This window comes from Synchiropus splendidus, chromosome 3 (assembly GCF_027744825.2).
Source record: "Synchiropus splendidus isolate RoL2022-P1 chromosome 3, RoL_Sspl_1.0, whole genome shotgun sequence".
NCBI classification, from domain to species: domain Eukaryota; kingdom Metazoa; phylum Chordata; class Actinopteri; order Syngnathiformes; family Callionymidae; genus Synchiropus; species Synchiropus splendidus.
Window position 1 is genome coordinate 21,769,723 of NC_071336.1, and position 23,143 is coordinate 21,792,865.

Below are 23,143 nucleotides of genomic sequence, written 5' to 3' on the forward strand. Positions count from 1 at the left end.
AATATGCTACGATTACAAAAATTAAATTATTCTGACTGAAATATTACACAAACCGGTCTATTGGGAGTTTGTATGAGGGCATAATAAATAATATAATATGATAATTAAATAAGATGCTCATTTTAATGTTTGTACAGGTTAATAATACATTATCGACTAAATGTTTTATGGAGCAATAAATAGTACGCTCCAAAATCCACTAGTTGTTAGCCTCCCACTAACAACATGACCAGCTCTCATGTAAAATGTGTCACCATTAGCCAATCAGATTATAGTATTTCTAGGGAGAGGCGGGGCTTATCAGAACAACAACAAATCATATCCCCGTAACCGTCTCCACTTGTCAACGACGCCTCCCAGAAAGAAGCTAGCATGACATCCATTCAGGAAGAAGACTAGCTCCGATTGCGAAAAATATATACATCTTTATTGTGAAGAAATGGCGTCGGTCAACCCGTTTAACCTCAGTGATTCCGAAGAGGAGGTTGAACAGCGACCAAATGAAACCGTTGACACGGAGAGGAGTCCGAGTGATGGGGCTCCCGGGCCGCCGCCAGGAAATCCTTTCTCCCCTCCTGCGGACGCCGAACACCCGACGCTGCTGCTGTCCAGTCACCGTACGAGCCCGAACGGAGAGGGCATGTCCATGTCCGCCGCGGCCGCCTCGGCGATGGCCGGCAACGCCGAGACGAGGGTGTCAATAGATGTCATCGCTGCTCAGCTCCTGCGCGACCAGTACATTCTCACGGCCCTGGAGCTTCACACAGAACTGCTGGAAGCAGGTCGCGAGCTGCCCAGGCTGAGGGATTATTTCTCCAACCCTGGTAACTTTGAACGACAGAGCGCCACTCCACCTGCCAGAGACCAAGGACTCGGACCGGGCGGACCACTGAGTAAGCGCGCTCGTGTGTCTCTTCGTGCGTTTAGATCAACAACACCATTGCTGGCGACATCGGGTCAATATCCGCTTGCTACACCTGCCCCCTCTGTCTTGGGCCCAAGCCATTGAGCTGTGTTCGATTTAACCTCGTCAATAGTGGCAGGACGCTCCTGAGATCAGACATGTCACGGTGTCAGGTTATAATAACGCATCTATTACGGTGCATTCATGATCGGTGTTGTTTGTTGGCAATGCCAAGATATATTTGAGAAATTGATCGACCCCAATAAGGTCAGACACGTTCTCTTCAGTGGACTTCACAGACATTTATAAAGTACACTATGTCATATTTGTGAACTTGCCTAAAGCAGTAAACATGCTGAAGAAATCAGCAGTTGGTAAAGTACTATCAGTGAGTCATACTGTCTGTTTGAAAAACACTAACTGTTTTAGCATCCATCTCCTCTTAGATGGTACCATGTTACTCACATTAAGAAAGGTACACAACTGTAGCCCTGTGATATAGTAAACCTTTTCGTCATGAGATTGAAATAAAGGGTATTTATTTATATGCTTTGTCAGCCTTACACATGCACCACCGACATCTGAGGAGCACATGACAATTCTCTTCTCACACAACCTCTCTAATCATTTGCAAGGGAGTGAGAGTGACGCTCACTTGATTTTTGGTTTTCAAATTCGCACCAAGCGAGTCGGCTTTTATTGTAGCCAACTATGGTTGCACGTAATAATCAAATATCTCAAACCGAATTGTTCGGTGAGGACACTGAATCGACATGGTCACATGCTTTTATGGAGCTTAAGCCAGCACTGTTTTCACCCAGGCTTGGTGGTGTCCTGACACATTCCAGAAACATGCATTGAGGTCGACTGGCTTTGCAAAATTGCAAGTCGATGATGTTGACAGTGCCAGTGATCTGTCTCTTTAGGTCCTCAGCCTGGTGTCCAGGATGTCACCTCTTCTCGGCCAAAATCAGGGGATTGGCTTTTGCCGTCTTCAAATCTGTCGGAAAAAGAGATTGATCCAACCGCACGGATGTTTTTTTGACGGTGACTGATGAGTTTACAATAAGATGAATTAGAAATTGTGGAATTAGTTACTCGGTGTTTAGATAGATTTATCTTTATTATACGGTGGCATGTTTGGTGACGTATGACCCCTCTGTTGACAGTAATGGTAAGAAAGAAATAATGGAATGAAAAATATATTTTTTGTTGTTTGTAGTTTTCTTTCTTTCATTGACAAGGCCTACATGTTATGAGTTATGGTTAGACATTTTTGACATACCAATCTCACCGTTTTTTGTTTTTTTTTCAATCTTTTGTTGCAGATTTTACTTCATTGCTAGTTCAGGATTGATGCTCTTTACAGGCTCTGGGAGGTGTCACATAAACTCGCCTCAGGCACAGACCTTAAAGGTCAAGCAGGACGTCATTTTGTTAATCAAGCAGTCGCTCTAAAGAAACCTTCCCAGGCTCCTTGACAACATGGAGTTCGAAGGTTTTACTTTCTCCTTCACCTAAATTAATCACCACCCTGAATCTAATAAGCCAAACATAATAATTCATTCACACATTGTTTGTAGAGGCCAGAATAGAATTGTCTCTGCTGAAAGAAAAGTGCTCAGGGGAAAGAGCAGTGCAACTAAACAATGACGCACACTGATGATGCCCAGAGAAAACCAGTTTTCAGCGTGCAGTCACGTGACTTGATAGTCATGCGATTTTGCTACTGAAGGCTGCATGGTCACATTTTCATTGTTTGGAATTCAAATAATTCAGTGTGGTGCTTCTCACTGATTTACATTCTTCTTCAACAGCAAAGCTCTCTGTAGGTTTTCATTCAGGGGTATTCAAATATTTATCTGGATAAGAACAAACAAGGCTGTGTGATATCTATATTGGAAAACTTGCGTCACACTGACCCAGTTGCTTGGATATTTTCTCACCATGTTTTTTTGGGTGAATTCATCAACAAACCTTCATCAATCACACAGATCTCATTTTATGTTTATCTAATTTCTCTGTACGTTTTCCTGTGCTTGTTTTTCAGATCGTGCCGGGAGCATCAGCACCTTGGATTCTCTGGATTTCGCCCGTTACTCTGATGATGGGAACAGAGAGACGGATGAACGTGTCGCAGGTAGGGTGAACTGAACTCTGTCAGCGCTGAGGGAGAGTGACAGGTCTCGCCTCTGGAACTGCAGATTAAACACCGGAAGCGTGACAGTGGCATGGAAATATAAATAGATTTCATTTCTTTCATGTGGACATTTTAAAACAAGCATATTTGTATTTCCACTATATTGTTTTTTTTACATTAAAAATCAATTTAAATCTGCTGATATGCCAATGACGAGGTGGATGAAGCAATTTTTTTTGTCTGTCCTAGTGTGTGCTGAAAAAGATTTTGAGGAATTTAGTTTTGTAAAATTAGTCAAGAAGCTACATGAGTGATTTTATAATAGTCTTGCACTTCTCTATTCAACAGTTCCAATTTTCCAAATATTAATCTACTTCCATGAAAATAGAATTGAAGTCGGAATAATAGAAGTATGTTTTCTCTTGTTCTAATGTGCTGTTGTTGTTATGTGCATGTATAATTCTTACAGACCATAATGAAGTTATGTATCAGCCGTTGTCTTAGGTCAGGGGTGTAGGTACAATTCTGGATGTGGGTCTTACTGGTTGTTTAAAATCACTCGGGATCTGGTACAACCATGCAGCAGACGTGTTGGTGTTACGCATTTGATTTATCTCAAATCTGACCTGCTCATAATTGCAATTCCTTCGACGTCATTTCTTCTCATGACCACTTCCTGGTTAAAAGAATTCACTTTCTGATTTGGCGAAGATTCCTGCCCCCAGCTGTCTGACTCTGGGTTTTCTAGCTTCCGTTAAAAACCTTGGTCAAACCCCAGTGAGCTGTACTGGACAAGTCACTCCATCCAAACTAGCCTTTTTTTTTTTTTTGCCTTTTTCCCTCCGCCCCCTTGTTGTGAGTTTCCCCCCCCATTTGTGTTTCAGTTGCATCCTGTGCCCTTTAGATCTGCCGTATGATTTTGTGAAAAGTTAAATGTTCCTAATATTGGTGGAATTTTTGACGGTTATTATGGAGTGGCAGATTTTCAGTGCACAACTATGCAACATCCTGCATCATCGCTTCTTTGAGAGTGTGTTTCTTGACATGTTGTTACAATCTTGATTTCTTTCTTAGTTCAGTGTATCCTTTTCAATTTAATATAAACGAACTGCCCAGAAGGTTTTTGGAAGAGCCATCAAATGTATGTGGTTGGTGGACTTCTTATTAACACACTTGTTCATTTGTCTCAATTGTTTAAAAATTGCAGTACTAGTAAAGACATATGGCTTCACGGCTCAGCACTATTGCTTGGTGCATACAAAAGGCAGCTATTTTATCATATCTGAAACAGACATTTTGCAGCTGCTAGTTGTAGTTTTAGTCTGTTGCCTGTAGTCTCACCTCATCTCAGCTAAAAATACAAACTGTCCTCTGTGTTTATGCTGAAATGAAACCTGATATGGACTACAGAGCCAAATTAAAAAGTGTGAAATTTGTTCAGAATTTTGCAAAATGAGCTGGACAATACAATGTATTCATCTTCGTCGTAATTTGCTTACACAACAGGAAAGACCGTATGAAGCCAGCCACAGTGTGCATGCAGGTGTGTAGTGTGCATTATTTAGAGTGTAATTCGGTAGCCTTAGTCGTAGAAACCTGAGCAGGATCTGACCTTTGAGAGCCTTGAAAGCTACTGATTTAGTTACTTGTGATCGCGACAAATGCTGGAAAATCCTGTGTCAGACAGCATATATCAATCAACGCAAAAAAAAAAAAAAAAAAGATTAAAAGCTGAACCAAACTCAGTCACAACCTGCGATCTTAAATGATTATCTTCCTGCTGGCTTTTCCATGTTCCTCTGCTGCATGTGTTCAGAATCATGATTTGCATGCGTCCCTTTAGTTATTTTGTTTCTCAACTCTTATGAAACTTTTCTCTGTTTTGTTTTCTTCCATGCCCATCTTTGTTTTGTTCCTATTTGTCCCCTGTCCTTGGTTGGATCCTGTGTGTGTGCCTGTGTTATCACTTCCTGTCCAGTGCTGGAGTTTGAGCTACGGAAAGCAAAGGAGACCATTCATGCTCTGCGCGCCAACTTGACTCAGGCAGCAGGTGTGGCGTACTTTCAACTTCTTTACCGGAACGTCTTTTTTTTTGTTGCAACCTTTCTGTTCTCCCTGACTTTATTAATGACCTGTTGCATTCATTATCGTTACGTAAATACAATCACTTATTTATTTTCAGAGAGTGAAATGCCTTCTCAGGAGAGGAAAAACTTGAAGTCAAGTCCTGAAATTCAGGTGGGTACACCTTTCACCGGCTGCCTATTGTGGTGCGCTACATTTGATGACTGTTTGCTTTCCTCTCTACCTCAGGAGCCCATACGGCCACTGGAGAAAAGAGCCTTAAACTTCCTTGTGAATGAATATTTATTAAAAAATGAATACAAGCTATCCTCAATCACGTTCTCGGATGAAAACGGGGATCAGGTGAGGTACCCTTTTTAAGTGCTCTCCTGCCACTTACTGCCACACTGAATGCAAAATTGTCACAGGCCTTCTCAGGCTTGTTAGAGCTGGAATGTTTTGGGTCATCTCACCCTTAGTGCTGCTTAATTGCAGTCTATTTTAATAACGGTTTCCCAAACTGTTTGTCATTTTCCAGGACTTTGAGTTGTGGGATGATGTCGGCCTCAACATTCCAAAACCGCCTGACCTACTTCAGTTGTATAGGAACTGTGGTACCCCTCTTCCCTCACCTAGAGAGATGGTTGATGTTGCTGTGGAGGCCGGGTTCGAAGATTTTCCTGGGAACTGCACCTCTCAGGAATCAAAGAAGCCAGACCTAACACAACAGGTGTGTGCACTGTGTCCTAATGCATTTGCATGTATTAAAATGAATCCATAATTCATCTTGACCAGTAAAACAAAATCAAATAATAGTCCAAAATAATGGATGGTTTCAATGCAGGCATCCTTGATTCACATTATGTATTTTTCTTTACATGGTTTCAGAAAAAAATAATAATGTGGTTATATATTAAAAAAACAACTCTTTTATGCTAAGTCTACATGAGTGCAGTCTAAAGTGTGATTTCTCACCTTCAGCAACAAACCGAAGTCGTCCAGGAGTTGGAGTATCAGATCAGCCTGCTCAACGATGAGAAACACAGTCTGGCAGAGCAAATAAAGAAACTCCAAAGGTCTGTTGATAAGTCAGTCTTCAGAGTTTGATTTTGCTCTATAATTGTCTTTTCTTTTTTTAGTGAGATTCAGAAGTTAAAGCGGACGGTTGCGACCCCTCCTGCGGCCAACCTCGACCTCAGCGCTCACAATAATTGTTCCTCTAACACAGTCCCATCCATAGCAGACGTTCCATCTGCGGTGAGTGACTCTAGTTAATATACATAGAGCAACTACATTTAAATGTGTGCCTCTTTTTCAACAGCCCCCGACAGATAATGGCAAATATCTGGACATCCATGGGGTCTCGGATTCTGAGGTGGACGCAAACGCGGTCTCTCCTCATAACGTGTCACAGTCCCAATCAAAAGCCCACAACAATAGTCGGCCCCCTGTTCAGTTTGATCAACCAAACAGGTGAGAACACACTAATATATAATATTAAATATTAAAATAATCCATAATTACATTAACTACAGTTGTAAAATCTTGTGAGTTTACTTTTTTATGCCTCTGTATTTTCTTGCGTCATCGGTCTATGCACAATCATGACCTAAACTATACTCATATCCTGTCTTATCGCTCTGTATTCAAGTGCGGTTGTCCCACCTGTAGTTGTACATTCGGAAAACCAACCAGCAGATGGCGCCATTAGATCAATTCACATTCCTTTTTAAATTCAATTCAATGGCCCGCCTTCAAATCGGGCCCAGACAAACCGCAGTGTCACATGGCATATCACTCTCACGACGTAGAGTTAGACCACTCCAACTGTGGTCTTGTGAAATGATGTTAAGCACATGAAAAGATGCACAGCTCTGTACAGTCTGTAATCTTGGTGTTTAGGAGGTGTCGTTGCTGCTCTTTTTAGCAAATAAATCTATGATGACATCATTTTAACCCCACATAATCTCGCTATAAAATAGCCACAGCTGCCAAAATGACAATAAACACAAATGTTATGTCACACACCCAAAGATTTAATCACAGTTTCCAGTTAGCGCGTTGATTTGAGACAGTGATGGCTCAGAGCTTAGAGGCAGGGTTGGGCCAACCCATCTCAAGTCATCCAGTGGTCAGGGAATTCTCTTGGGTTCTTGCAGTGGGCAGACATATGCGCTTGGACTGCTTTAACTTTCCTTGGCTCTTTGTTTTTCGTTCTATCCCAGAAAATTATCCCCGGCCTTCCAGCAAGCACTGCTCTCTTTCTGCAGAATGTGCTCCGACAGCCGCCTGGGCGCCGAGGTCTGCTCAAACACAAACATTGAGTGAAACAATATTCAAGAAAAATACTTCAAATCTTGATGTGTGTGGTCACCTGTTTCCGTTTTAAGGTTTCACGTATAGCAGACAGCGAGGAGAGTCTCATGTTGATGCTTGGTCGGTGCCTCCCTCACATCGTCCCCAATGTTCTTCTTGCAAAACGAGAGGTAAAGTGCATCGCTTAAATGGCTTGTGCTGCGTTTGTTATTGCCTTTTGTATTAAGCGTGTGCTTGGATTGCTTACTAGATGTACACCTGGATGCATGGGCAGGCAGGCTGCACAATGTTACTTTAATATAGGAATAATTAATGCTGTAGAAATAACTGACAATCATCAAATTTGAGTGAGAGACACAACAGTGCAATCTGACTTCTGAAAGTCATGATGTCGATCACGAAAATATTCAACTTGCTTTTGCTAAGTCATCATCACTGACCTGCCAACAGCCTTCTTGTGTCCATCTATTAGCTGTAGGTTTTTTCCATGCTTGCTGTTTTTCACTGGTCTTGTCATCATTCTTTGATGCAAATGACAATCACATTGGCTTTATTTTTTCTGTTTTTTTTCCTCTCTCTTTTTTTTATTCACTTTCTTTTGTCTCACACATTTTCTCACTCTCATGCATGCTTCTCCTCTAGAGAATGGTTGCACATCTATGCCAGGTGAGTCTCTCATGCACTCATATGCATGCATGCCTCCACGTTGTATGTGTCTTCTGAACTTGCTGGCCACAGTTTCAGCCCTGCTGCTTTTCATTATTTTTTTTTATTTAATACAGAGCCCTGGGTGTTTAATATGATCTAAATCCAAGGGAAGTACCCTCACATATGTTGCTGTTGCTCAGCTTAAAACATACCCTTTTCTCTGTCTAATTTTTGCTTTTGCTTTGACTGGCAGCCAACCAATGGCTGTACATCAGGCTGTGATTTAATATTATTGTTGGTATTCCTCAACTATTTCATCCAAGTATGTCTGTGGTAAGGCTAATGGCAAACAAGACACAAAACCATTTAAAGCACAAGCTCACTATAGCAGGAAGTGTCTGTATGAACAAGTATCTGCCTGACATATGCTGTGTCTTGTTGAATGGGAACTTTGCATATCATCATAGCAACGTTTCTAAACAACCCACAGTTGTAGTAAAGCTTATTATTTGTAATTTATTTTTTGAAGTGAACTGAAATGGAAAACCTGGCAACACACTCGGTACATATTTGGGTAGGATGGATTGTGGACTTTGTACTCGTGCCGTTACATTCTTGGAGCACAAAGAGTGGTTTGTTGTTTTCCCTTGTAATTTGAAGTGCTAGAATGATCCAGGGGTATTCAACATTTAGCACATACTTGGATTTCCGTTCACTGTGTAATTTAGTAATTAAAACAAATGCCATTTGTTTCCAAGGCAGCTGTTTAATTGACCTTAATATGTGTCCATTACAAGCTGATGGGTCCTGGATCTAGATTAGATCCTTGCTATTCACAAATGGTTATTTAACAGGAAGTTTGCGTTCATTTCTTTGGCCATCTCCTTTGAAGTTGTGTTTGAAGAGCCTGCCTTTGGGTAGCCACATAAAGTGATCCTCTGAATCCCAAATGAAATATTTTTGGCTTTTTTAACATGGTCATTTATGTCTAAGGGTTGGGTCCATCTTAAGGGAGTGACTCATCACATCCTATCTTTAACCCAGTCGCTCGCTCTCGGATTCATCTGTCGTTCCTGTGCAGGCCTTGTGTTCTTCTGTTTCCAGCTCGACTGGAAAATATCGCATGTTGCTGGAAAAGACGTATTTTACTTGGTGTGGAGTCTGTAATTCGGGTGTGTGTGTGGCGGGGCCTAAAGAGGTGACCGCAGTTTGGCCGTGGAAGTCTCACATCCAGAGCAGCTGTGCACTCTTACCTTCCAGTTGAAAGGCTGTGCACTTACTCTGAACCTTTCATAAATGATGTGTTTCTAAGGGGCCGGGTTTCTTGTGTACGTATGTTGCCCTATATGCATGACAAGGTTCCTTCTACTGGCTATTTTCAAAGCTTAAAAAAACAGAAAAGATGCTTCTGGTTTCAACAGTGATTCATGTTTTTATTCCCTCCCATGGATTTCCTAATTCTACCCCTGTTTTTGGAGCCCTCACTTTGTGCTGTTTCTCTGAACCTCCATAGAAACATAGTGCTACTCACTGCCCCTTAACTCTAATGTCTCACCATTTACCCAGTTATTTCTTTATCTGTCTCCCTGTGTTCTCTTCAGGAGTTAATTCCGCTCATACTGTGCACTGCCTGCCTTCACCCAGAGTCTAAAGAAAGAGACCAGCTCCTCCACATCCTCTTTAACCTCATAAAGAGGCCGGACGATGAGCAGAGGTATGTCTCTCTTAACTCTCGTAGCTGAAACCAGTACCCTCGCAGTACTTTCTCATAATGATCTCTCTCTGCCTGCCTCCTTTCCACCCCATCCCCACCTCCCTGTGTGAAACTCCATAGACAAATGATCTTGACAGGATGTGTTGCGTTCGCCCGGCATGTGGGTCCCACACGTGTTGAGGCAGAACTACTTCCTCAGTGCTGGGAACAGGTATGCCATGCTTATGTCAATAAATGTGGATTCACTATGGGTATGTTTGCAGGCATACTAAAAACTAACTAACATTCTGGAGAAATATGCTGAGGGTGCAATGGACTCTTGTTTTACTACTTAAGCGAGCATTTTCACTTGAGCGGTTGTCATACTATATTATGTTATAAATGAATTTGCACTTCCCATAATAATCCATTCATTCACAGAGTAGGTTTTTGTTTTTTATCTTCTTTTTTTAACTGTGATAAATGGAAACCTTGACCCACTGATGTAGTACATTTGATGGCCACCCTTTTTTTATATTTTTTTATACAATTAAACATTTCATTATGTGGCATAAATCAATTTCTGCTGATGCTAAGACGGTAATTTAAATATACAAACGTAAATTATATATACTGAAATGTAACATCGCTTCTTTTTGGCAGACATTTGACGTTTTTCTGTTGTTGAGATGTCATCAGACATTTGGAGAGTGAGAATCTTCAGACAAAGACAAATAGCGGTTTCCACAGGGTCAGCCTGTTGACGATATTACCGTTGTTTCCATTCCTCAGTGGCTGGCCATCTGTCTGCTGCTCCCCCTGTCCAATTTCTGTTTTTCTCCTTATTTCAGCTGGAGTTGAAAATAATGCTCTCTTTTGCCGCAGATTAACCACAAATATCCCGAGAGGAGATTATTGGTGGCGGAATCCTGTGGAGCCTTAGCACCATACCTGCCTGTAAAAACATCATTTTCATGAGTAAATGTGTTATTTTCTGGTCCAAGTCTGAAGCTGTGCTGTGTTGTCCACGCAGAAGGAGATCCGTAGCTCATTAGTCCTATCAATGCTGCAGCAGATGCTCTCTGACGATAAGGCCGACATGGTCAGAGAGGCGGTGGTCAAGAGTCTGGGTATCATCATGGGCTACATAGACGACCCTGACAAGTATTCACAGGTCTGTTTCGTTCTTCATTTATATGAATCAGATGCTTCATTTTTCTGTTTTGACGGTGCTTGTTTGTGCCCGTCACACTCAGGGATTTGAGTTGATGCTGCTGTCCCTTGGGGACCCGTCGGAGCGAGTCGTCGGTGCTGTTCATCAGGTCTTCATCCCTGCCTTTGCTGCGTGGACTACGGAGCTGGGGACGCTACAATCGTCACTTATTCCTTCTCTCTTAGCGCGAATTGAGAAGCTCCTGAAGGTGCGTGTGGACATGTGCGTGAAGAAACTGTTCCACACACACAAACTTTCTTGTCCTTATCATTATGCCCCTCTATAATTTCCAGCAAGGAGAACATGGTCTTGATGAACACAAGCTTCACATATTTCTGTCAGCGCTGCAGTCTCTCATCCCCCCACTGTTTGCTGTGGTGCTGCAGAATGCACCATTCACCAGCAGAGCTAAGCTCCATGGAGATATACCTGCGATAGAGGGTATTTCTAGTGTTGGACAGCATCACCCTGATCCAAAATTGCTATAATAATGGTATGTTTTTGTCCCCTAAGTCACCCGGTTCCCGAGGCCAGCATCTCCGCTCCAGGATGTCGCGACCATCATTGGAAGCAGGGAGATGCTCAGCGCCCTGCTGATCCTATACGACAACCAGCTGGAGCATGAAGGAACCACCGGTTGGGAGAGCCTGCTGTGGGTGGTCAACCAACTGTAAGCGAGTCTTAGCGTTCACTTACTGACACCATGGAATGGAAACTTGATAAACACTTTATTTGTTTATTTGTCTTTATTTGTATTTTGTTGCCAGACTTCCACAGTTAATAGACACAGTGGGGCGCATCAACGTGAGCTCTTCAACCTGCGTCCATGAGTTTTCACGCTTCTTTTGGAGGTTTTGTCGCACTTTTGGAAAGATCTTCACAAACACTAAGGTAATCTTTCTTATTCTAATTCATACTCTGGTGTTGAATATTACAAAATCACTTATGTCAGTTGTCTGTACTTGAGTAGTAGTGTATTGTGTTGATCTTCAGAAATACAATCCAAATGCAAACAGTATTCTTTTTACATTCCAATAGTCTAAACATTTTTTCTCTCTCCTTAAGGTTAAACCACAATTCCAGGAGATTCTCAGACTATCCGAAGAAAATGTTGGTGAGTGCAAACACACAGTGCAAGACTTCCCCTTGAGGAGAATTCTTGTCGCTGGAGGCTACAACTGTTGATGTAAACAGCCTATTTCGGGTTTCCTTTTGGGTGTTCCCCTCTTTTTTCTTGCTGCTTGACATGTTTTTGAGTTTGTAAAGTAAGATGTGCTCGGTCTCGGCTGCATGCCAAGTAATCCCACTTTGGTATTGTGGACAATTTGGCAACATGTTTTTATGAGGGCCAAGCCTTTCTGACATTGTGCACACTTAAAGTTCAGTGGCTGAAATAAAATAAGCGCAACACAGTAAACTCTCTCCCAAATGTATTTGGTTTTACGCTATTGTAAAAGAGTAAAAACACTAGTTTCTGAACTGATTTTAGCCTTTATTTTTTTTCAAAAATAATTTGCCTTTTTTATTTTTGGCAGATGCTTCAGCTGGAAATGGAATTCTCACCAAAGCTACAGTACCCATTTATGCCACAGGGGTCCTGACATGTTACAACCAGGTAACTTAAAACCAAGTTCTGCAAACTGACCGAAAATCTATGCAGTACTAGCAGTGGGAAAACGTGGTGGTGCAATATATTGCAATATTTTGTACTCCACTGTAATGTTGATATTTTGACCTATATAACAAGACCAATGACAAAATGTACTTGCAATCTATCACTATATTGTGGTTTTTCACGTTACTGTCAAGTATAGTGGGGTTCCTAACAATACTCACCCCGATACAGTACCAACATAACATAAAGGGCTGGTGTTGTTTTCTCTCTATCTCTCAGGAAGAGGATCGAAAATTGTTGGTGGGTTTCCTGGAAGATGTTATGACTACCTTGTCTCTGTCCCATGCACCTTTAGACAGCCTGAAGGCTTCTTTTGTGGAGCTTGGGTAAGAGGCACACACTCTCCTGTTATCTTGTTTTGAATTGTGCTGCTGTCGCATCAAGCTGAGCTGTGAATTCTTACTCCAATTTGTCTCCAGTGCCAACCCGGCTTACCACGAACTGCTGCTCACCGTGCTCTGGTATGGTGTCGTCCACACATCTGCCCTGGTGCGGTGCACTGCAGCACGGATGTTTGAGGTATTGAAACACATACACATAATGACATATTAAATAGTGCTTGTCAAATAAATATTTCATTGGTTTCGTTTATTCTGCATATAAGGGACCACAGAATGTTTTAGTGCTCTGCTCTGTCATACCACCCCAAATGAACATTGGTGAATGTGTTTTTTCAAGTGATAGATTTGACATTTTTTGGATGGCATTCCAAAAGCCGCTAAGGCAGGATCAAGTGGACGCTTCATTCTGTGGTCCCTAAGACATTGTTGATTACTTTTTGACATTCTGTAGAAAGATGTAGCTATGAAATGTCTTTTATGAGTCAATTCTTGACTGTTTTTGCTGTACATGTGCTAGCTCTGCTTGCTTATGCTTATGTCTAACCTGCAGTAGATCTGGCAGTGCATTTCTCAGGTCACTGCAATATAAGGCACTTCACTGTGCACAGATCTTAAGTCACTTGACAGTAGAAGAGTTAAGTGTAGTTCCCTGGTCATGTTTTTCTTAGTGCCAAACACAAACTTCAATGAAAGATTTGAAAATTGTGCATGTATTTTTCTGTATATGTAGATTACAATATAGCAAGGACAGGTGAACTATATATGTTGACAGTGTTGTGAGAGGAGGAGAGGCAAGCCATGATCATGTTCCCTCTGTCTCATTGCTGTGAAGTGCTTCTGTACACACCTCACCGTCACCGTCCTGTAATGTTTAAATGTCCATTTTTGAACTGTGGCTTTAATCAAAGACTCGAGATCAGATGTCAAACGTTGGAAGAAGAAGAATCTGATCTCCGGTCTCTGAAATAAACTCACAGCTCGATGTGACGTTCACTGGAGTCGTGCAGTTTGCTGTTAGCTTTCACCATGTCTCCGGCGAATGTGCGTTTGCGCACACCTGCTTGATTCATACAGTTTCGTCCCTTGCAGCTGAGGTTTCTATTATTGTTTATCACTTTCCTTCTTTATTCTTGTTTGTTTACTTTCTCCCCCCTCTTATTTTTGCCTTTTCCCCCTCTTTTTTCTCTCTCTTCTATCTATTGCCGGTGTTGCTCGCTCTTGTTCCACTGCCCTGCCCACGTTCCGTGACATTACGGCTGGCTCTGTCCAATCCGATCAGCTGCTGGTGAAGGGGGTGAATGAGACGCTGGTAGCTCAGAGAGTGGTGCCGGCTCTCATCACACTGTCCTCCGACCCTGAAATGTAAGTGGACCCATTGTAACGACTGTAAACTGCGCCGCGTCTCTCTCCCCCCTTCTCTGTGCTACGAAACACCACACTGAAACAGGTCTGAGCCTCACCGGAAGCGCACTCTTGAGTCAAGTTTACCTGATTTAAATAAATGTACAGATCTCTCACGGCTCTGTGGAGTTGCTGCTGGACAGGTTCAAACCTGGAGCGTCGTGCATGTGCATCAAACTGCTGCAGAGATAAGCACCTGCTTTCATGCCATCACTAGTCAGCAACCACTCACTGATGTTACATCCTCTGTCTGTTCTGTGATTGCATGCTCATCTATGACCAGTCCCCTCCTCCTCCTCCTCCTCCTCCTCCTCTTCCGCGTTTATTGAAGGAGACAGGGCTCTTGTTCCTCACAATCCCAAGCGTTTATTGACGGGTTTTCTCTTGAACTTTCTCTGGATGGACTGTATCTCTCTCTGTCACCTTTCCTCTTCTCTGTCTTAACTTGTCCTCCGCCATCCTTTCCTCGCTCCCCGTCTCTCCCACTCTCATCCTGCTATGTGATGGGTTTGCAGTTGGTTCTTCGAGGCATGAGTGAAGCTTTAGTTGATCGCCGGGCGGCGCCGGCGCTTATTACTCTGTGCAGTGGTCCTGAATTGTGAGTCACTCTACACATGAAATCCACTACTTAATCCATTCTCCTTTTTGGTGGCTGCATTCCTATAGTTCAGGTCATTGTTCTAAACATACAAAAATGCATCAGCTTAAGTTAAAGCAACTTTTAATGCACCATCATTTATCACTCAACTGCAACCCACTTTCCACTGGTTGATTGTCAATAAGACTTATTCCACTCTAAAGCATGTATGTTAACTATTGGAATGCAGCTTCCATTTATCTTCTCTTCCACTTTTAATGATCTCCATACACTAGATCTGCTCATAGTTGCATATCGAAGTGAAGCATGATGGCATCGATCAACAATCTGGTTAAGCTGGATTTTACATTTCTGGTGATTTTACCTCGTCTGCCTTTCTGCTGGCCAAATCAGACACTCAAACAACCTCGATTTTTCAATGGTTATTGTGATTACTTATAGTGTGGTCCTTCAATTTTGTGTTTATGCCTTTAAATATTTTGAAGAACCAAGCACATGTATCGATTTACTCATGACATCTGACCTATGGCAAATATCCCCAGCACAAACGCAACAGTAACTGAGCCCAGATTTGTTTTAACTCCAATATCACACCCAAATTCTTTCTATATTTGAAGAGCTTTTTAAGGATCTTTTTTTTGTTTTTAAAGAAGAAGAAAAAAGCATGGGACTGAGCATTACCTTTTGCTGAATTTGAAATCACAACCAAGACTGTCATTCTTTTTACACTGATAATATTCAAAAGTCACCTCACCAAGGCACCTACGTGCTTTTGAACTCAGACACGATGCCATCATTTAATGCGTTACTGTCATAAAAAAATATTCATAAAGAGCTAGAAAGTGTTTAACACAAGCAAGTTAAAGTGGTGATTTCTCTAAAATTGTTCTGTCTGCTGTGTCCAGCTCTGTGAGGATATCAACTATTCCTGCCTTTGGTACCATCATGGAGACGGTCACTCAGAAGGAGGTACGAGGCTGAATATCACTGTGAATTGTTTGTAGCGTCGCTCATACTATATAGGACTTTACATTTCCACAGGGTGACTCAGGTATGTTCCGAGATAGGTTACTGAAATCTTCATCCTTTCTTTAAACAAATTGATAACTGTTGAATTCCAGTTTTGCTTCCCTTCCTCTGTTGAGTCCAGTTTGACTTTTGTAATCGGAATGTCATGTATGTGTTCAAAGCTGCTGGAGCGAGTCAAAATGCAGCTTGCGTCCTTCCTGGAGGATCCTCAGTATCAAGACCAGCACTCTCTGCACATGGAGATCATCCGGACGTTCGGACGGGTCGGGCCTAACGCCGAGCCTCGTTTTAGGGATGACTGTACGTAGATATGACAGACCTGTTTCCTCCGGGTGATTTGGTTTCGATGTGTCACTGAGACTTTGTCTGCAGTCGTGCTTCCACACCTCCACAAGCTGGCTCTGGCGAACAACAGCCAGGCGGTTGAAAGCAAGAGGATCGACATCGCCACCCAGCTCTTCGAGGCCTACAGCGCCCTCTCCTGTTGCTGTATCCTTTGATTAGGTCCAAGCCAAAGGTGCTCGGTGTTTATTAAACCCAAGCCTTCTCATAAAAACGGATCATTCCACCAGAGGTTTTGATAGGTTAGCTGAAGGTCAGAGTCAGAAGTCGGAAACGTGGGAGGAGTGTTGGAGCGGGCGGGCGAACATTAGGTGCTGCACAGATGAAATCCCGCTCAGGCTTTTGTATCTTTATTGGACGCAACACTGTGGCCACGTGTGTGTTTGTGCGTGTGCGCGCGCCGGTGCGTTGGCCGGGTGGACTGTTATTTGGAAGGAATGGCAGGGGAAAATAAGCTGCATTCATTTTGAGGTTTGAGGTAATTACAGGGTTTGTTAGGCAAGAAGAGGATGAAAGATGGTGAGAAAGTTTGAGAGGGGAATGAAATTAGATATTTATCCTGTGCAATCTACGTTTTTACATGTTGCTCCGTTGTAATATAATCAAGTCCTGCGTTGAATCTTTTCAAATTTGTGTGGCCTGTCGTCCCCACCAATGGAGCGGCTCATTCCTGTGGATCTGTGGAAACCTCCAAGGCTTTACCTTACACTGCACTCCTTTCTCTTTTAATGCAGCGATCTCTGGATTTCTGCCTTTATGTGTCCGAAAATAGTCCTCCGCCAGCGCATCACGGAGGCTGGGACCACCCACCCCCGACCCCAAACCCCTCCTCACCCCCCCAGCAGGTGGAGGATCAGTCAGAGTCACACAGGAAAAAATGTGTTGAACCTTCCGTGGTCGCCTGATTTGACTTCAGGGTGGGGTTGATTTTGTTTTTGTACTTTTAAGTGAGGTGAAGTATTTGTGAATCAGTCCCTGGTTTTGGCCGCACAGTGATTTCTTAATTATGGTTACTCATGAACTCCAGCCAACAGCATGTCTCCAGGGATGATGAGATGTTGATCAGCATCTAACACAGTTGTAAGTAAGTGGTGTGTTCGCGATCTACCTTCGCCAAGTCTCGTAAACCTTAACTGCTGCTGCAGTCATTTCTGAGGAGGTGATGGTCAACCACTTCCTGCCGGGCTTAAGGTGTCTGCGAGCCGACATGGAGCAGCTCTCTCCTGAGCATGAGGTCAGTCTGCGAGCACAAACATTCACAGAGACTAGCTAAACACTCCGTCACACGCCTTCTTTTCTCATACACTTCTACTGGCTTTTTACATTAAGATCTTTCTCTGGAAGATAAGCTTGACCTATTTCTTTTGTCTTACTCACTCATTCTGCGTTTATTTGTGTGTCAGGATCTCATGCGTTTCTCATTTCGTGCCTGCCAAGCTGACTAAGAATCTGCTGGCTCTATTTCCTGAGAGATGATTTACTTTTAATCTCAGAATATTTCTGTCGGAGCTTTCATTTAATGTCATCTAATGTAGAATAACAGCAGTTCCTGAAAACACCAGCCCTTCAAAGATTGAAGGCGACTTAAATCTGACTGACTTATGAGCTCTTTTTCTACACGGAGTGACTGTGTCATGTCATGAGGTTTACATTTTTACTTTTTTGGAAAAGTTAACTGATATTTTCTCTAACGTCAGGAATAGCAGTTGTTGCAATGGTGATAAATAAACAATTATTTTTGCTACTATCCTGCTGCCCTGGATGATGGAAAGTCTTTTGAATTCTCTCTTTGAAAAGTGCCCCTCCAGATGATCATCCCTTCAGCAAACCAACACTAATCTCAAACCAGAAATCTCTCACGGCACACGGAAGTGTAGCAAACTATTCAGATGAGCTCAGAGTGAAGCGGTCGCCATGCTAATGTAACGTCTTACTCAGTGGTGCTCAACAATGTCAACATCTGCCCAGTCAGGACAGCTGGCTGGATCAGGGCAAGGACTCTGAATCAAAGCTATTGAGCTGTCGCATTTGGAATGGAGTGTGTTTACAATAACAGTGCAGGGATCATTTCAGAAGTCCCTGAAGTGACCAGGATTGGGCCCCTCTATAAGGGGAGTGCACTCTGATTCTTTCTTCAGTGGTTTCCAACCAGCTGTGAGGCCAAGGACACAATGGTGTCTGCTGAGTTTGACACAGCCAGCACCCTGCTTTAGCTGCCTTTGACCAACAATGTGCCCAATGTGGGGCATGCAAATACTTACCGTCTACCCATGTTTCCCAACAGGTGATTCTGAGTTCCATGATCAAAGAGTGTGAAATCAAGGTGGAGAATCGAGGAATGGGTGATGCTCAAGGGTGAGTTTGGACTTCATCTTCTGCCCAGTCGTCGTGTGTGTGTCTACCGGATATCAGAAAAACATGTGGTTATCGAAGACGGCTTTGTGATTCCGATGTGAGCAGATGGGTTAGTTTAGAACCATCCATGTATTCTGGGTTTGTGTTCTGGAATAGATGAGAGCCTGAATGGTTCTAAATATGTGGGTGTCTCCACAATAAAACAGGTCTTTGTTTCCTTAATGGATACAGAGTGCACGGCGTACACTTCAAACTGCGCTCTGCCATCTTGTCAACATGTGTTTGTTCCTCATTAAAAAAGGTGCGTGCGCGCACATGCGGATCTGCGTGTACGTGAACATACGTTGTCCGATGAAAGCCTCCATTAAAGGTCTGCGGTGGAGCTGTTTATTGTTGACTGCGCTGGAAAGTCGGCGCTCATTGAATAACTCCAGGCGACAGGTCTGTGAGGCGCTGCAGCCCACCTCCCACCACACACACCGACTCAGGCACTCTGACTGTTGGATCGGAGCTGTTTGTCCTTGCGGTGTACAAGTTATCAGCTCACCAGAACAATGCGACTGATCCGCCAGCAGACACCCAAAAGAGGAACTGACGGAGCCGTTGGACTGTAAAAATGAGGAGGGGCTGGTTGGCTGTCAGAAGAATGATAATGGCTGATAAGTAGGATCATTAGAAACGCTGATTTTCAAACCAACTGCCGCGCTAACCACGCTGAAATATGTTTGCACTTTGATAACTGTTTGTGAGGCATGGAGGGAGGTTTGTAACGGCATCGCTTTCTACGGCCCAAATTTTAGGGGAGACGTTTTTGTTGGACAATGTTTGCATAGCTCTGGTCGCTGGATGACTTTGACCTCTAGTTAATAAATGTAGCAGAGCTCATAACTCCACTGAAAAAAATGAGTGAGTTGGCTGCATTTAGTTGCTGGTTCAAATCCAGAGACATTTTATTTTCTGCGTCTTAGAAATGTACTATTTCATTTAAAGTTTTGTGGATTTGATAAGAGGATTAGTGTGACTTCTGCAGCAAGTCTATAGAGCAAGAGAAAAAGGTGAAACCTATTCTGTCAGGGACCCTCTGTCACCCAGACCACGTGTCACACCCGGGCCCCAGTCGTTTCAATGCAGCCTGCAATGGTATATAGAATATGTAGCCGTGAAATTTAAACTGTTTTCACTGTAGTAAAAACTAGGTCCGCTCCATAGTATGTTGCTATCTTGTCCTACACAGATAAGTGTTCAAGAACTCATAAGTGGGGATTGTAAACGGCAAAAATGAATGTAGAAAATTCCTAAAAAAATGATGCTGGTGAAAGGGAATCAAGAAGACTCTCACCAGTGTTGTGATTCAGGGTGGCGTGCCACGATTAGAAACCAGTATATCTTGATGAAGAGTGTGATATATAATGACATGCTGTGGGAACACCTGATGGAAAACGCTAAAAGGAAAAATAACTTCTTTTTTCCCTTATTTTTTTTACCTTTTACGGTGATCTGTTGCGTCCTGTTGTTGTTTTTTTGTTACATATTTCTGTTTTTGTCATCTGCGTTATGAAAAGGACGCACTGCTTCACTGTCCTGCTGAAGCAGCTTCAAACCCTGTCATTCTTTCATGGCTTTGGTGCTTTGTCATGCAGATCTCTATCCATGGCTTCCAGCCTGGTGGGTGAGGATGCCAAGACCAAGTTCCTGAACAAGATGGGTCAGCTGACCACGTCGGGTGCCATGCTGGCAAATGTCTTCCAGAGAAAGAAATGACCTCACAGCGACTGAAGAGCCTCTGATGTCACCACAGTGAGAACGGCTGCAGATGATTCGAGGAGCAACTTGGTTTTTCAAGAGCAGACGTTTGGCTGCAGAGTTCGCCCTCCTAAAATCTTGATGAAAGTGTCGCCAAGGACTGTGGATGTTTTGTTTTATATTACCGGTGTAAACATATTCATTTCATGGAGAGAGGAAAGAAAGTGCTCAGTGTTATGATTCAGATCCTGGGCATATCCACGATGGTAGGGGATCAAAATGTCATCCAATACTCCAATACCGCTCGACTTCTGGGGTGAGACATTTTGAGTACAGCTTTCATGGAGTGGAACAGCACTGAAGGTTTCAACCACAAAATGGCTCCATGGCTTCTGTACAGTTTGTGACTCAGACGTTTACTTGAAGCTCTGAAAAGGTTTTGCCTTTATTTCCTCGAATTTCTTTTTTTTTTTTTCAATTATGTTTTGATAGCTTCTATTTTATACATTATTTATGTCTTAAGAATAAAAAAAAACACTATTCCAGTTTCCAAAGAAATTTGCACATTGCTGATTTGTTTTTTTTTTTTTTTTGCTTTTAATTGTTTTGTTTCAGGCTTTTACACAGTATCACTACTGTCTATGATTGTGAGGACGAGGAAAAACTGTCGATGATTGTTTTACTAAGTCGTGATTTCAGTCGGATATATGCTTTGATTTTCTATGTATTCTACTGAGAGAGTAAATATATGTATGATAGAATGATGTGGAGGCAAGGGTACATGTGTATATTTGAAACTTATGTCATGTGTAATAAAAAGATCTGTTGTGTACGGACAGAGTTCAGCTTTCTTTCACAGTCATACTGTATGTGTAATGTTTTGTTAGACAGGTGAAAACAGTTCAATTCATGAGGCCTTCTGGATGTGTTGGTGCCTAAACACAGGTGGACCAGGTCTGTCTAAGTTCACGACCCTAATTCCTCTTAATTTCTGAAATAATATCTCTCTCATTCCAGTAGCAAGTTGGCTGAGTCAACATACTCCACTTTTCTGTCAAATCTGTACTGACCAATACAGTATGTATGAAACAATGTTCATTCCAAGCTGTTTCTCCACAAAGCATTTACTCCGACACGATCATGCAAAATGCTGCAGTGGTGGAAGTGCAGTCATTTTTAAATATAGTCAATATGCTATATGTAAAAAAATGAAACTTGCCCAAAAGTCAGGTCCAGGGGCCATTTGTGGCCCTTATTCAAATTCCAAAGGCCAGCAGGGTCTTGAGCACTATCCACAAGAGACATTCAGATTAAAACCTAAAGCTTCAATTCAAATGGCAGCTGTAAATTGAAAGCTTTTTTCAAACAACATTCCATGAATCATGTGAAAACCTCACAACATCAAGCTGCTAAGAGTGACATGAAACTTAAGCTACAAGCTCTTTAAATCTGTAGACCCTTTATACAAAATTCATGCTCCTTAATAGCCATATTTACCTTCATTTATTTATTTAATATAATATTGATTTACTAAATATTTAAAAATGTATATCAAATGTAATCACATATTTTTAAACAATAAAAAAATACATATATAATCATTTTGGATGAGAATTATTTCAGCATCATTCAGCGTCGCTAAATTCACTATACATTGGTGGAAAAACTTTTCAAACAGCCTTTAAGTTTGACTCAATCTCAGTCAAAATAAAATATTCATAACTTAAGTTATTTATTTTGTGATAAGATTGATAATAATCCTAATAATAATAATGTCATAATTTTCATTTCATTTATCGCATCCTTGAACCTCAGAGGTCTTCATCTGCGTCTTTTCACCTGCTGCTTCCTTCTCCATCATTCCTCCCCCTCTCGCTCTTTGTCGTGTTCCTGGCCTCGCTAGCTTCATCTCTACTTTCCATCTTGTCCTTGCTGGTAGTGTCCCGCCTATTTTCAGGATCTGGCAGATGGTACTGGCTGCTTCCAGAAGAACTGCTGCTACCTGAAGAACGTCCTGCTTTATTGCATTGCAACTAGCATCATCACCCAAGTGATTTCGGAGGTGCTTGTGGGCCACTTCAGGCTGGAGGAACAGCCTCTGCCGCACCCCTCGTGCCGTCAAATGAACATTTTATTCCCTTCACAGCATCGATGTCTGGAATGTGATGAACAATGACGGTTCACTGCTAAAGGCAGGTGTTGGTGGCTGTAAAACGGAGCTCAGCAGACAAACATTCCCGCTGGATCATGACACCACAGCCTTTGATGTTGTCTCTTGTCTGTGTGGTACCAAAGTCCATTATACGGGACATTCCCCGACACAAATGTATAGCGAGGTCCGATTGCTCATAAAGATAATGCTATCACTTACGATGGCGGGATTTGTCGAGGGCTGTGTTTGCATTGACTGACCTCTGCGCGTGTCTGGAATAGACAGCGGCTGTCCACGATCTTTGTGTCTCATGTAACTGGAAGAAGTTGTGAAAGTTAAGGAGAACTTTATGAACTGCGTATTTGCATATCCAAGCTAATATTCAACCTTAATGACCGATAGCTGCGCAGGTGGACAAATAGCTGGTGAGTCGGAGATTTCAAACCTTTATCGTCACCAGTTCTGGCTCTTTCATGCTTTTCTGTATTCCTCTGCATTTAAAAAAGCGGGTCTTACTCACGCCAGTGAC

General features: G+C 42.4%; 1 protein-coding gene across 8 annotated transcripts; it reads left to right on the plus strand.

Moving 5' to 3' along the window:
• The first annotated feature begins 339 nt into the window (after positions 1-339).
• On the plus strand, positions 340-21,310 carry relch (RAB11 binding and LisH domain, coiled-coil and HEAT repeat containing). Of its 8 annotated transcripts, none has more exons than XM_053859358.1 (31): positions 340-893; positions 2,955-3,044; positions 5,023-5,094; positions 5,227-5,282; positions 5,358-5,471; positions 5,647-5,838; positions 6,090-6,184; positions 6,248-6,365; positions 6,430-6,581; positions 7,334-7,409; positions 7,499-7,594; positions 8,067-8,090; positions 9,674-9,786; positions 9,907-9,997; positions 10,651-10,722; positions 10,799-10,939; positions 11,022-11,186; positions 11,272-11,419; positions 11,492-11,648; positions 11,746-11,869; positions 12,044-12,092; positions 12,514-12,593; positions 12,873-12,979; positions 13,073-13,172; positions 14,274-14,356; positions 15,899-15,962; positions 16,184-16,322; positions 16,395-16,511; positions 17,510-17,598; positions 18,649-18,719; positions 20,360-21,310. In XM_053859358.1, the coding sequence occupies exons 1-31, from the start codon at positions 440-442 to the stop codon at positions 20,478-20,480; spliced, it is 3,570 nt and encodes a 1,189-aa protein (XP_053715333.1). In that variant the 5' UTR covers positions 340-439; the 3' UTR covers positions 20,481-21,310. The 8 variants fall into 8 exon arrangements, 7 of the variants coding, with proteins under 7 accessions (XP_053715333.1, XP_053715334.1, XP_053715336.1 ...); XM_053859359.1 differs by lacking the exon at positions 14,274-14,356 and adding an exon at positions 14,911-14,993; XM_053859361.1 differs by lacking the exons at positions 8,067-8,090; positions 14,274-14,356 and adding an exon at positions 14,911-14,993.
• Positions 21,311-23,143: the final 1,833 nt, after the last annotated feature.